Source organism: Passer montanus, unplaced genomic scaffold (genome assembly GCF_014805655.1).
Source record: "Passer montanus isolate IOZ18808 unplaced genomic scaffold, ASM1480565v1 scaffold34, whole genome shotgun sequence".
NCBI lineage: Eukaryota > Metazoa > Chordata > Aves > Passeriformes > Passeridae > Passer > Passer montanus.
In genome coordinates, this window is record NW_024368152.1 from 1,178,067 (window position 1) to 1,194,105 (window position 16,039).

Consider the following 16,039-nt stretch of genomic DNA (forward strand, 5'->3'; position numbering starts at 1 on the left):
GGACTAAGCATGATTTAGTTTGCTTCCAGTTGTCTGAGATTTCTGAACAACTGTTGGTTTTTTGTTGTTGCTCTGTTCTGGTTTTATTATACATAACAATCTCCATAAGCAACACCTGAAATACATGAAGTAAATTATGTACACAAAGTGCTATAATCAGTTGAGGATCAACAGTCTTCTAACTGTTCTTGTTTATAGTATGATGAAATTTAATTTAAAAACCACTATGTAATAAATTGATTTCCCCATGAACTATACACATGTAAGGTAAATGTTATTTTGCTGGCCTTTCATTTTGTTTCAAAGAAAATTTGTGTGTTTCTGGATTTGTGGGTTGCTTTTATCACTCAAATGTGAAAAAAATTCCTAAAGATGAGTCCAAGTCAAGTGAAATCAAATAAACCTCTCTGAATAGTTTTTGGGTTTTTTTTGTTTTGTTTTGGTTTTTTTTTTGTGTGGCTAAAAACAGTGAAATAAAATTAGGCATGTTAATTTACAACTCACACATTCATGTTGCCATCCATTTCTATATGGCATAATAGGTTGGTTTGTCGCTGCATAGAGAAACAGAAGAAATCTAGCAAGATTTCCTGCACTGAAATGTGGAATTTTCTGATGATATCATTGACTTCTTCTATAAGGACAATATAAATGATATTAAGATAAATTTACCTGACCTTGAAAGCATACCTGTGTTATGCTGTGCCGTAGCCTTTAGTAAAACATAATATCCCAAGGCCCTGTGCCATGACAGCTTAAATTTTTAAGGGACTCATGTTTTCCTAAATTTGTTCTGTCATTTCTGTTGTTGTTTAATCCTGCTCCAAAGTCCTTTAATTTTGTTCTGAAAGATGCCCCTGTCTAGCCCTATCATTTTCACAGCCCTCTTGCAATACTTTTTTTTTTTTTTTCATTTTTTATGGAGGAGGATCAGCTTAGAGAACATTCAAACAAATTTGACATAGAGGAATGGGTCTGATGGGATGCCATCATGATTTCTGAATAAGCCATCCAATGACATCACAGGGTCACTCAATATCTTGGGAAGCTGATTTAAACCAGGGAGATCCCTGAGGACTGGAAGAAAGCAAAATCCAGTCTTGGAGAATGAAAAGAAAGATCTGAAGAGCTACAAGTCTTATCTCTATCACTGAGAAAGTTGACACAACAATATTCCTTGAAATCATTTCCAAACCATGTGCTGTGGTTTAAACCCTGCTGGAAATTAAGCCACATGCAGCTGCTCTTTCCCCCTTCACCCCCTCCTGTGGGAGTGAGACAAAAGGCAAATATTCTGAGTTGAGATAGGAAAACAGCAATTATATAAGATAGTAAGAACAGCAATATTAATAACAAAAGTATACAGGAGCAGGTGATTTATATACAAAAAAGTGCTCACCCAGTGCCTGACTGACCAACCAACCTAAACAGAGACCAAGTGGGGTGGTCACAGGGACAAAGATAAAATGCCCCCCCCCCCCCGCCCAGATCCTCCTGCTCATGTTTTTCCTCCACCCCATGTCACGTTTTCTTCTTGCAAGTAAAGTCCCTGACTTCTATCCTGGAGAGATGGTGTGAGTGGTATAGAATAACCAGCCAGGTGTGCCCACATACCTCCAAATTCTGCCCCCTCCAGGCTACTGTGAGAAAACTCTGTCCAAGCCAAAAATGAAGAAAACTATGGTGACTGGGAGTAATCAACATGGATTTATGAAGAGGAAAATCATGCCTGACCAACCTAATAGTCTTCTGTGTTAAGATGAACTGTCTGATGGATGAGGGGAGAATAATGGATATTCAGCTTTAGTAACGTGTTTGGCACTGTGTCATGCAAAATTCTCAATGACAAACTGATGAAGTAGGGACTAGAGAAGTGAACAATAAAGTGGACTGAACACTGACTGAACTATTTGTCTCATAGAATTGTAGGCAGTGTCACAACTGGAGGTTAATTGATAGAGGTGTAGCCCAGGGGTCAATCCCATATCCAGTACTGTTTAAAACCTTCAGTACTGAACTGAATGCTGGGGCAGAATGTACTCTGAGAAAGTCTGAAGATGGTGTAAAACTAGGGGGAGTGACTGGTGTTCCAGATGTTTGTGCTGCTGTTCAGAGGGACAAGAGAGGCAGGAGAAATGGGCTGAAAATAGATGACAGATCTTTCCCATCAAGTCAGCATTAGTGATGCTGTGTTGGGAGCACTGTGTGCACTCCTGGGATTCACAGTGCAAGATAAATGTGGACATACTACAGTGAGTCCTGTGAAGGGTCACAAAGATAAGTAAGGAGTTGGAGCATCTGTCATACAAGAGGAGGTTGAAATAACTGTGATTGTCTCGACTGGAAAAGAAAAGGCTCAGGACTCAAGAGGGATCTTGTCAATATGTACAGATAACTAATAGGATGGTTTAAAGAACATGGAGCTAGACTCTCCTCAGTGGTGCAAAAGGACCAGACAAGAGGCAGTTGACAGAAAATGAAATACATGGATTTATGGAATACATGGAATACATCTTTAAAGATAAAAAAACCTTGCACTGTGAGAGTGATCAAACATCAAAACAAATTGTCTACAAAGTCTGGGGAGTGTATGACTTTGGAGGAAAGGCATGATCCTGACTGGACATGGTTCTGTGCAATCTATTGTTTGAACAGGAAATAGACTAGATGATTTCCAGACATCCCCTTCAATTTAAACCATTCTATGATCCAATGGAATATTTACAACTGTCAGTTCCACTGAGCTCAGTGATTACTCAAAAAGGTGGCTCAGAACAGCAGTAATAATTACTTGGAACAATTTGTCTGATGTTTCCATGTCAATGTGGAATCATACTGGATCTAAATGTGATGAGACAGTACCAATTTTTAATAAGATACTGTGCTTTTCAACAGAAGGAAGGCTGGCAGACCCAAGTGCCATGCTCTGTGTGCTAAAACACATACAGAGTAATAAGTCTTGATAAGACACATAGCAGGCCTTTTGAGTCTGAAGAAATCAAAGTGCTGTGTTAAACTATTAAAACTATGTTAAACATATTTCTGTGCATTTTAGTTTGATTTTTTGCAATTTCTTTGAATATGAAATATTTTAGAAATAATTTGTATGTTACAAATATACATGATTTTTTTTTTTGTTGCAGCACCATGTGGTGGACATTTGACAGCATCGAGTGGTGTTATCTTGCCACCAGGTTGGCCAGGATATTACAAGGACTCACTTAATTGTGAATGGGTGATTGAAGCAAGACCAGGAAATTCCATTAAGATAACTTTTGACAAGTGAGTATCATAAAGTTAAACAAGAAGTAAGGTCTAAGCATAAACACTTGTTTTATAATTAAAGAATAAGTGTATACTTTAAAAACTCAAACCACAAAAAGGAACTTCATTGCAACAGTCACAATAATATTCCTATAAGTATGCAATTAAAGCTTTCTAATGTTTTTGCTTCCATTGTACTTAGCAGGAAGTTCCAGAAATTTAAGATGCTGACTTTTTTTTCTCATTAAAGACTTCATAGTATTTATAGGTTTATATTTATTTGCAATCTTTTTTTTTTAATTAATGTTCAGAAGCTTTAGAATTCAGGGACATCTTCTTAAATGGAAATGACAGTTTAAATTATAAGATGATGCATTTAAATTTTATAAAAGGAAATGAATTGCCTGAAGTTGCAGATATTTGAATGTGTGTGACCTTAACAGTGTGATGGCAATATTTCTGAGAAAATAATGAGAAACATAGGCTTATGTGACATGTGATGCAGTGTAAGAACTCAATTTGCTGAATTTTAGATAGATGCACACATATATTCCATTGCAGAATTCTGGAGTTTTGTGTACAAATTGAACTGCAATGACATTAAACAAGAACTTGGAGTTTACAAAATGGAGAAATCTGATCACATGTCATTTTTGAAGTACACCAGATACACAATTAATCTACTTCAACATTATCTCAGCATTAATAGCAAATGGATTCTGTTGTTGTTCCCTAATGGTTTCAATTGCAAAACAGTATTACCATTCAGCATGTTGGTTTTGGTACACAAAAAAACCTTTCCATGTTTTCTTTGGAAGTTTAGAAGCTTTTCTGGATGGTTTAGAAAATTGTCTAACTTTACTACATCACATTTTAAATTTTATTGAAAATGTTATGCTTGTTAATAATAGTATAACCTTGCTTTTGCAATAAAATTATTTTCTTTTGTTAACCAGTTTAAAAATTCCATGTAAAACCTTTTTTATTGCCTACAAAAAAATCTGACTTTGCTATCTGATATAACATTAGCAAATTACAAATCAATAGTTGATTTTGTCAATTAATCAACAAATAAAATATTTTTGTCAAGTGTGTGGCCTAGTTTGGGGAAAATGGAACCCTTTCATACTTCACTATATGACTTGCTTCAAAGACGTACCTAACAGAATGAAGCTTTGTACAAATGTGATATTAATAATGTAAATTATCTCACTCTTGAGCTAATGAAGCTTTAATGTTTCTAGACAAATGTGCCTTTCCAGAGTCCTTAGAAACTTTCCAAAAGTAGCAGTAAGTGACTGCATGACCCCATGATTATTGTACATTGAAACATTTTGCATTTCAAATTGTGCCTTTTGCCTGGAAGGGTAACAGAAAAATAAAGTCTAATTGAGTCAAGTCATGAGGAAAGGGGTGGAAGAATAATGGCTGACCTGAAGATCTTTGGTACTTTGCATATTGTTAAAAAATAGTTTGATAATTTATACAACGAATCTCTATATCCAAAATCAACCCAACTGTATGAAGAATAGTATAACACAACATCCTTTAAGTTTTTTAAAATTATCTATGTACATTTGGAGGACATCCTACCTCTTACTAATATGAATAAGCTAATAAACATTAAAATAAGCCAAAGATTCAAAATGTAACCCTTAATTAGGTACTTTCAGTAACGATAAACTACTCCCAATAACAAATTGTCTTAATTTATGACTTTAGGGAAAGTACAAAGCCTAAAAAAAAAACCCCAAAACAAAAAACCAGTAACAAACCAGCCCAATTCAAAAGAGAATTCATTCCCTGCTTAAACCCCTTAAAATCAGACATGAATTATAAAGTCACATTTGAGTTTGACATGAACAGGAATCTACTGGGAATAAAGATCATTGTCAGAGTAGCACTTGCTGTTAAGAGTTATTTTCTGGTTTCTGTCTCCAGCAAGGCTTTGCCATCCATTGTTGTCGTACTGCCCTGCTAAGAAAACTGCATTTGCTGCCTGAGAGCACTTTATTCCTAATTAGTTTGCCTCACAAACATAACTGTCAAAATAATTGAACTACTCAATTCAACTAATCTTGAGTCTATTAATTATGAGTACAAATAAAGCATTTAAAGCAGCCTAGCTGTATCTGTCTGTTTTCATCATTCTGCTGCAGGATAAATCAATGTATAATCTCTGAAATTATGGAAGGCTACTGAAAAACTGTCAAGTACTTTATTGATGCCCTCTGTAACTGTCTATTTTGGTAAATTAAGTACTCAGTGAGCCTTTCCAGACACAACATCTCATGTGTTTATGTAGTTAAATAGTTGAAATAGTGCCCAACATGCTTCTTGAATTTGTCAACTAGCATTCTCCCAAATAATTATCAAACAGAGCCATGAGTTACTGTGGGCAAGCAACCATTCATAATAAGGAATTTGAATAGTATCTCCTTCTTTGAGAGGCTAAAGGATGTAGTTAATAGTGTGGATGTAGGCCATTCCATTCTAGCTGATTTCCTTGCCAGAAATGGGTCTTGAAAATGCTTAATGTATTAGCAAACCTGCAAGCCCTGTATTCCACTGTCAGAGTGGATAGATAGCAGTAAAAGCAATCATCTGGATTTTATCCAGCCTATCCAAATATATCCAAATAAAGTACCAAAAATCTAGAGTTTTCTGTGTGAAGAGGAAGGAATGATACAAAGTACCTAAGTCAGTTTCCAAGCAATCATTAGCTCTGATAGCAAAGCAAAAGCTTTCTGACTTAACGGCTGTGCTTTTGTTTTCAGGGAACCATGAGAGAACAACAGGAAGGAATGCTAAATACTGGATAAAACCGAACTTGTTCTTACTATTATTGATGTGTAAAAAATATTTTTATAAGAGCAATGCTATTTGTTCTGGAAAATGTAATGGGATGGGAGCTTGGTCATCCTGTCATCGTTTCATAATGAATTATAAAGTTTATTTACACTTTGAAGGAATGTCACATGCATTTCTCCTTTCTCAAGTGTTTAATGTTTTGCAATTTTCTTTAATTACAAGAATAAAGTTTCTTATCTCTAAACTACTACATGTGTCCCATATTGGCAAGACAGCTAAGGGCATTCACTTTGAAAAAGTATTGTATTGTGTAGGGATTTCTGCTGCTCTCAGAAGTTGAACTAACAAGACTTATGGGAATAGAAGCAAAAAATCTCACAACATATGTATTTCTGAAATATGAAAATAAGAATATTGTGTCTGCATGTAAACATATTTAGAGCAGTGTAAATATCTGTAAAATAGCACAAATTTCATTGACAAGAAAATTTATGTGTGCATGGTTTAGATACTACAGCATATCAGAATCTGATATAACCACAAACTATCTTGAAAAGCATCTGATGTAAAAAGTGACAGTCCAAGTTCATCTCGAGAAAGAGCAGGTTTGTGCTGTTTGGTTTAAGAACTAGTAGTAGATGACATAGATACCCATTATGAACTGGAGAAATGTGATGTGGTTTAATGATTGGCAGACACATTGACTCTGCTGTTGATTTTTAAGTTATTTTTTTCTTGTAAATCAACCCTCATTAATCCCCTTACTTTCCATTCTAGTCTATATTATCTGTTGGGTATTTTTTTTTTGACACACTAAAGTAAATTAAGAAGTCACACATTATAACAGTAACCAATTTCAAAATAAAGGCTTGATTTAAATCTAGTATTTTTTACTGCTTTATTTCATAGGACAAAAATTATTACCTAAAGGTAAAGTAACAAGCTGTATTAGAATAAAATCTTTGGATAATAAAAAAATAAACCCTTGACTATTTATAAAACAGCTTTTGCAAATAGCAAATATCAAGAGATGAAATATTGAGATGAAATAATGAAGTGTAATTGAAGATGTTCCTAGGGTGTCCAACTATTTCTTAACCTGAGGGCAAAAAATTTCTTGGATCTTCATCCTTCAATTTTATTTCAGAAAATTTGAGAAAATCTGAAGGCCAGTCATAAGGCTGATCAGAACTATACTGAACACCTTACAAATTTTTTTACGACACCACAAGAAAAGCAAGGAAAATTATTTACTAAACCTTCTTTAATTGTTATTCTTAGTAGTGCATGGATGGATTTGTAGCTATGTATTTTTTTATGTGTGGTATTCTTGATCAGTTACAAGTGGGTTGCATTTCTATCAGTTGAAGAAAATAATGCCACCCATCTATCCACCAGCTAACTTGCATATTCCTTTTCAGATTCCAGACTGAAGTTAATTATGACACTTTGGAAGTAAGAGATGGGCCAGCAAGTTCATCACCATTAATTGGAGAATACCATGGAACACAAGCACCCCAGTTCCTTATTAGTACTGGAAATTATATGTATCTGCTGTTCACTACGGACAACAGTCGTTCCAGTGTTGGCTTCCTAATTCACTATGAGAGTAAGTCTGATATTTCTCAAATAGATTTTTATTTAATCTTGAAAAAACCCCTTCAATTAGAAAATGAGCAAACAAATGGGAACAAATAAAATTCAGTAGCTATATTTGTGTAAGAACAAATTATGTTTATGCTGTACTGACAGATAATTCTGGAAGCATTCATTTTGGAAATTTTTTCTTCATGAGTTCTTTTATGTTATTCAGAATCCTTACAGACCTAGTTGTTTAATCAAATGCAAAATAATTTTAGAAACTTTCCCTTGTGGGTAAACATATATTGTTTCGGTGTCCCCTATCTTCTCTCTCACTTTCTCTCTTTTTCTCTATCTGTAGTTTTTGTAGGGCTGAACAGACTTGGACACCTTATGGTTCCAAAATGCAAATAAATTAATAATAACATCTCCATGCAAACTACAGAATAATCATAACAGCATTTTCTTTTCAATTAAGTGCATAATTGAATGCAATTGAAGTGTATAATTAAATGGTCTGAAGTCACACTAGTCTTTATATGATAGTACAACCATTCACTTAATTATTTACTGAGGAGAGCTCATTTGTTTACTGCAGTTCTACCAACCTAGTAACATCCCTTTTATCAGTTGTTCTTATTTGGAAACTAATCTGATTACTGTAAATTTGCTGTAATATTGGATTTGGAATAGCATCCAGGTGTATTTTATAGCCACATCAAGGCTTGTCCAAATAGTAAAAAAATTCTGCAGTGAAAACTTCACACTAAGTGCTAAACATTTCACACCCATGTCAGTGCATTTGCTCCACAAAACTTCTTAAGTTAATCACAGCCTCACTGTTCATATTGTCTTTTTCCGCACATTGGATTTCACACAGAGCTAAACTTGTCTCCATTATGCCTTGTGTTCCATATATCGTGTAACACAGCTGAAGTTTGCTGTGCAGTCTATCTTGTGCTAGTCAGCATCAGGAGCTCCTGCAGCATTTCTGTGATCCTTTACTCTGTATTGGCAGTTGTGTACATCTCAGAGGGAAGGGCATCACAATAACTAGTAATATGGGGGTACTAAGTAGATCAAGTCAGTGTTTTCAAAGAGCAAAACCAGATAGAAAGACCTAATTGAAGCCTTGAGTAATCTGCCAAGAACACAGGAGACTAAAATCGTATTTTGATTTTCCTTGGAGAATTAACTATAGAAGTTGCTAATTTTAAAGATATCACAACAGAACTTCTATTTGTTTCACCTTCTTACATTTGTAGGAGACAAGGTAGTAAATTTTGAGTTTTAAGAAAAGTTGCTGAATATTTTCTTTGGAAGCTCAAATACATTTCTTATTTGGAAGTATCTTAAAAATCTTCCAGTTATAGTAATAACTTTGATGATAAAGTAAATTACTGCACTGTAAAGCAGAAGGCTCTTAACCTGCTTAAAATAAAAGGTTCAACATAAGCTAAACTGAGTTGAATCTGAGATGGCAGTAATATTCTATTAAGCTAAAATATGACTGTAATGTAGCTTTAATAAATATGTAACCCATTAAAGGTACTGTGAAGGATGTGAAGATAATTTGTTCATTCTTCTTAAATTTCTGTTGTTCAACCTTTCAATGATACTTCAAAATAGACAATGCAAGACAGTGTAGATTAAGTCTTATGCATCTAAGCAAAGAAAAAACAATGAAGTGCCTAAAATATTTCTTAAGTAAGACTATTGATAAAATATTCCTTTTCTGTTAAAAGTAATTAATCTTTTGGCAAGTGTGCTTCATGCCTCAATTACATTTTCCTGATCTCTCAGCTTCCCTAGTTATGTGTTTTGAGTAGTGTTTGTTTAGCTGGTTCTTTGGTTTTTGATTGTTTGTTTTTGTGGGGGATTTTTCATTCTTCATTCTGTGAAGTAGGTTGTGCAATCTTAGTTTTTTTCTTAATTGAAAACAGATAGAAATACTTTACCTGCAGATTCCTGTAATGTAAATTGTTCCTTTGTTTATTAAAGTACGTATTTTAATTTTTTTATTTCCTATATAAGAGAACATGATAATTTGCAAAGCAAATTGATCAATTATTTCTTCAATTCAAATACTTTACTTACAATTCTGTGCTTTTTGTGGACTAATATTTCCTTCTATCTAAAATTTATCTTAAAAATAGATCACGTTTCGTCATGTGTTGAGACAGTCAAATTACAATCTACATCAATATATATTTGATAAATATTACAATTCTCTTACACAATCAGTGAAATTGTTTAAAAATCAAAGGTTACCCATCTTAGAAAAAAAAAATCCTTATTGAGGCCATTGAAAAAATCTACAAAATCAATATTGTGATTTTTCTTAATGAAAATTATCAGAACTTAAAAAAATAAATGCAATCCTTTATTCACAGCATATAAAATGAGGTATTTATTTAGATTAGGTTTCAGAAAATAACTTTTTAGGCTCAGAAATATGCAAACTTCATGGATTTGACAAAGTGTTGAAACCAGTCAGACAGCCCACAATCAACTTTAGCTGTGATAACATTGCATCAAAATAATTAAAACTTTTTCATTTGGTGAAAAAGATAATCCTTTGAATAGTCTGGATATGAGGAAAATATCCATACAATTTTCTGTGGCAGGATACAGTCAATGGAAAAAGATTTGAAATATTGGGGAAGATTTTTTTGTTTCAGCAGTCCATTTTACTATGGCTAAGAATCCATACAAAAGCTAAATAGGAAAGGCAGATTCTGGGAAAGTGACCATAAAATTATAGTTTGTGATTGGTGCAATAAGTGAAAGAATGAAGCAACATGGTGATTAAATGAATGGTTTGCAAAAATCTAAACCACCAAATTTGGCAGATTGGTAGGTCAATGTCCTTGAGTCCTTACAAATGAATTCTGAAAGTCATTTATAAAATAAATTGATAAAAAAAGTGCAACAGAAAACTACTGTTTGGGATTTTTTTGGGGTTTTGGCTTGGTTTGGTTTTGTTTTGTTTGTTTTGTTATTGCTTTTCCTTGTTTTTATTTTTTCATTTTGAAGGTTTTTGTGTTTGTTTTGTTTCATTTTTTAATTTTGTTTTTTAATTTTTGAGAAAGGTTTCTGTAACTATTTAAAAATCTCTTTTAATGATGTAACTCGAGTTAATAATGTAGGTACTAGATATATTCAAATACTGCTATAGATAGCAATCAGAGAATAACACAGATCTTTGGATAAACAGAAAAATCTAAAGTACGTATTTAATTCCAAGCACAAGAAACAGAAATACAGTAACAAAAATATTTATAAATATATTCAAATAAGGGGAAAAACATTACTCAAAAAAAGTTTGACCAAAAATCAGCTGTCACAGGGAAGACAGGAAAGTTTTGTTCCTGTTTTGCAACTTTTGCAGAAAATAATAATTTTTACCATATACTTAACATAATTAAGTGAACATTTTCAAGGTAAGAGTACAGCATATGGAGAGAGAGTACTACACAACATTGAAATATTTAAATATATTTTATTAATCAAGGACTGTTGAAATTCCCTGTGTTATACTGAGAGGCAAAGCAGAAGGATCACTCCACTGAAAATTATTTCTGAAAATCCAAATCTGTAAGGAAGTGTAAAAAAAATTCAGAAGAGCACACACTTTTCCAAGCAAGGATAGAGAAGATGAAAAAAATAAGATATTTGGACCAGAAGGATCAAGGACATTAGTTTTATCTTTGCTCTTGAAAGACACTACTTTCAAGCTGATAAACACAATGATAAGAAATAAATGACTTGTATTTGATAAAACAGATTATGTCAAACCAACTTAATTTCTTTCTTGACAGGTTAGATGCTTTTGTAGATTTGGAATTGGAAAGGAGAGAAAATAGTTCTGTGATGCCATTCATAAGGCTTTTAGAACTCTTTTCGAGAAAAATATAGAAATTTAGTGTGGATGAAATTATTTCAGTATAATAAATGTACAATAAGGTACGGTAGGGACTGGAAAAAGTTTCCCAGAAAGTCTGTGGAGTCTCCATCCTTGGAGATATTGAAATACATCCAGGAATGGATCCACCTGTGCAACCAGCTTTAGGTGACCTTGCTTGAGCAGGGGGGTTGATCTACATGACCCCAGAGGTTCCTTCCACCCTAAATTGTTATGTGATAACTATGATGCCACCTGTGCAACCAGCTTTAGGTGACCTTGCTTGAGCAGGGGGGTTGATCTACATGACCCCAGAGGTTCCTTCCACCCTAAATTGTTATATGATTACTATGATGCTGTAAAAAAAAAGAAAAAAAAAAGGATTTTGAATATTTTTATGACAATATAAGAACAGTTACAATTTGAAGATGACTCCATCCTACAATTATAGTAAGCACTATGATTGAGAAGTTTGGAATTCAAAACAAGCTAGATGAACTGAAGAAAGAGTGTAAAACAATACCAATTTGATTCTACAATGAAACATGCTAAACCTAAATGGGGAAGGAGAAATGACATGCACAAATACAAAATAGAAATACAATAGAAAAAGATTTGGATGTTACTCAGAACCTACATAATCTAGAGAAAAATGTAGGAATATTGAAAGAAAATGGAATCTTCTAGACATCATATTTAACCATCTAAAAAACCAAAAGACAATATCAGAAAATACATTTGTTTTGTTTATGGGACTGTTTTATCTAGGATTTCTTCAAATATTTTTCACTTCCTTTGATGACCAGGAAGACTATTGTGTGCAGTTTGTGACACAGTTTAGAAAGACTAGAATGTTGCTAACATGGAAAATATGACACATAAGAAGTCATTGAAAGGTTCATACTTGTTTAGAAAAAGTATGACTTGACAGGAAGGGGGTAAAGCATGATAATGGTGTCATGGTCCCAAGTAACTAAAAATTGCAGCCGGTCCTAGACTTTGATCTGCTGCCTGTGTTCCTTCTCAATCAACTATTTACAATTATTTTCAAACCACATTTATCACTGTTGTGACAGAATTGTGCCATATTTCTCATATCAAAGAATTGCCCATTATTTAATTTTAGGTTATCTCCTATTAAGAAAAAAAATTAAAATCTTCAGGCAAAGAAGCAAAGAAAAAATATTTCTTTTCAGTTATGTTCATGGTTGCTAAAACTTACATACTGAATATTTTTCTCTGGGAATGAATCTCTGTTGCCTGAGCTGATTTTATTTATTTAACACTACTACTTCAGTCAGGAAGTTGGAAGTTCATAAATTTTCTATAGCTTTTGGTCTTCCTGCAAAAATGTGAAACAATGGAGTCAATGTAATTTTGAATTATCATTTCAAAAAGAACCTGATGAGTTTATCTGTTAAGTGTGACTCAGAATGCCAAAGCAGCTGAGGTGTTTAGGCAGGGGTAGTAGGCTGCCCTAAGAGAAAGGAATTTTAAGAGTGCTGCTGTGGACCTCCACCTACACTACCACATTTCAAAATATGAGACATGATTTATCTGAAAAAATCTAATGTGCATCAAAGTTAAAATTTCAAAGATGAAATTAAGGGCACTTACAATGTAGAATATTATAGACTTAAATGGTTTATTTGAGACTTTATTGAATAATTTTATCCAGGCGAAGGGAATCTAAAAATGCACTGTTAGCTAACATGGTACATTTGCATTAAGAGTATTCAGTCAAGTCTAGAGGAACTTCATCTAGAATTTAAGCATGTCAGGGTTGCCTCATGAAAACTGGATCATAAGCTTTCAAATCTGAACTCTAAGTGAGATATAAGAGCTGGAGCATACAGAGAATATTTCTCTGTGAAGGCTAGAGTCATTATTTATGATATTTTTTATTTGTAGTCCTGATTCCAACACTCATATCTATAGTTCTGAACCCTTCACTTTATGCCCTGATAAATCAATTTTTTCCTTAGTTTGGAACTCCTCCTACTTTTTTCCTAAGGCTGTATAGTACTCCTGGATAAACAGGGGAGGGTAGAAGCAGTAAAATTCTGCAGAAATGGTTAGAGATGCACAAGCAGCTGAGAGGACCAGCACCTTCTTTGTCCTGTAGAGGGCTAAGAAACTACGAAATGCTTGTGAAGAAGGCAATTGTGGTTGAGTAACCTTGCTAGATCCCAGATACCCAAATCTTAGAAAGACCTTCCACCTCCCCCTCCTTTCGTTTCTGGCTAACTTCACTATCAGTTTTATCTACCTCTTCCTCCTGAGAGGTGCAGGGGGGCAGGGCATGAAGGCTGTGATCAGTTTATCATACATTATCTTTGCTGCTCCTTCCTTCTTGGCCCCCTCAGAGTCTACTCCTCCTACAGCATTGAGATCCTCCCTCAGGAGCAAATTCAAAAATTTGAATGCTTCCCATAATCTAGAGTTCTTAATGAACAGCTCCAGTGTAGGTCTCCCACAGTGTCACAAGTCCTGCCAGCAAAGCTGTTTCAGCAGGGGCTCCTGTCTCCATCAGGCCACAGATTTGCCAGGAGCCTGCTCCAGTGTGGACTTCCCACAAGATCACAGCCTCCTTTGAGCATCCATCTAATCCAGAGTGGAGTCCTGCACAGACTGCAGGTGGATCTCTGATATTCTGTGAACCTTCATGGGCTGCAGTACGACAGCTGCCTCACTACAGTGAGGCACGGGTTGCAGGGGCTTCCAAACCTTGAGCACCTCCTCCCTCTTCTTATTCAGGGACTTTAGTGTCTCAGAATTCTTGCTCTCACATTCTCACTCTTACCTATGGCTGCTGTTTTTCTGCAGCAGCTTTTTGTGTCCTTCTTAACTATGTTATCCCAGAGGCTCTACCACCATCCCTGAGGTGTTCAGCTTTTGCCAGCAGCAGGCCCATCCTGATGCCAGATGGCATTGGTTCTGTTGGACATGTGGGAACTTTATGGCAGCTTCTCACAGAAGCCGCTCCTCTGGCCGTCCCTGTCTGCTAAGACTTGTTCATGCAAGCCTAATACACAGGTGAGGGTGACACCCTCACCCCTGTATTTTGTCTTAGCCCTTGAGTTATTTTTCTACCCTGTTCTCTCCCCCTGTACTGTTGAAAGGAATAATGAGAGAGCACCTGAGTGGGGGACTGGCAACCAGACAAGGTCATTTCACCACACATAGTAACAAAAAATAAAAGAAATTCGTGTCATCCCAATAGTGAGTCTCTATTTGTTTCCCTTATATGTATACATTATTGTTCATTATATTATTAAATTCCAAAATAATTTGCTATTACTAGAAGCAGAATGTATAATGTTCAGTTAATGAGCCTTCATTTGATAATTTCAGGGAGGTTTTTTTCAGTGGATAGCTCCAGGTTTATTTGCCAAAAACTATTTAATCTCTCCAGAAGACATAATTACCAGAAACTCTTTCTGTCAGATAAGAGTTATGCAATTGTGAAAGCTATATTATTTGTCTTTCTTTTTTTTTCATGCATAGGAAAATATCTGTAAGAATTCAGTAGTTTGTGAACTCTTCAATTACAGCTTTTTGACACTGCTTCTTGTTGTACCAAGTGATCATAACTATGCAGAGAAAAATGGAGTTGTCCTGCAGTATCAGAAACTGAATAGATGAAATAATCAAATATGACTTTTATTCTTGTAAAGTCTTTATTCATACTTTGAACTATAGTATCTTCCTATAGTTTCAGATGTCCAGTACTTTTATTGTTTTGGTGTTTTTAATTGATTGTCAGAATATACCTTAAAGCTCAAGTCTTTTTCTATTTAATTTGGACTTTTCTATGAAATTTAAAACTGGAAAACCGTTCTGAGTCAGACAACAGCTAGAGAAAAGGTTATGTATCCCATATTGGTTCTCAGGCAATGATAACTAGGATCTTTTGGAGGCTCTTTCTTTCTCCTGTCTTCCTTGATTTGTGTTCTGTTTGGGTCTTTTTTTCTGTTTACTATCTGAAAAAAAGGTGAAAAAAACAAAATTAAATCTGTGTTTTTCAGGTGTTACTCTGGAATCAGATTCTTGCCTTGACCCGGGAATTCCTGTGAATGGCCATCGCCATGGCAACAACTTTAATATCCGCTCCACAGTAACCTTCAGCTGTGATCCAGGATATACACTGAGTGATGAAGAACCTCTCATATGTGAAAGAAACCATCAGTGGAATCATGCATTACCCAGCTGTGATGGTAAGGGTCAAGCTTTTCAGATGGCAGGTTTAAAGTCCACAAAAGTCAATTGACTATTTTGCAGAACTAATTAAGCTTGCCATTGCTACTACCTCCCTTCAATTGCAGCAAGATCCACACTTTTAAGAAATTATTTTATTGTTATTAAAAGCCATGCTTTACATCTCTGTATCAGTTTTCAGTGAAGTACTAAAAAAACCCCAGGCATATATTCACAAACAGAAAATTTAGATTCTTGGAGGGTGCCATTGTTCAGCTGTGA

The 16,039-nt window shown here is 34.7% G+C and overlaps 1 protein-coding gene across 2 annotated transcripts in view; it reads left to right on the forward strand.

Moving 5' to 3' along the window:
* Window positions 1-16,039, forward strand: part of CSMD1 (CUB and Sushi multiple domains 1) — a 1,056,650-nt gene that overhangs the window by 806,435 nt on the left and 234,176 nt on the right. For both annotated transcript variants that reach the window (XM_039715657.1, XM_039715658.1), the window contains exons 16-18: window positions 3,144-3,282; window positions 7,497-7,684; window positions 15,589-15,777. In XM_039715657.1, the coding sequence (XP_039571591.1) occupies window positions 3,144-3,282; window positions 7,497-7,684; window positions 15,589-15,777 (516 nt within the window). The remainder of the gene's footprint in view (window positions 1-3,143; window positions 3,283-7,496; window positions 7,685-15,588; window positions 15,778-16,039) is intronic.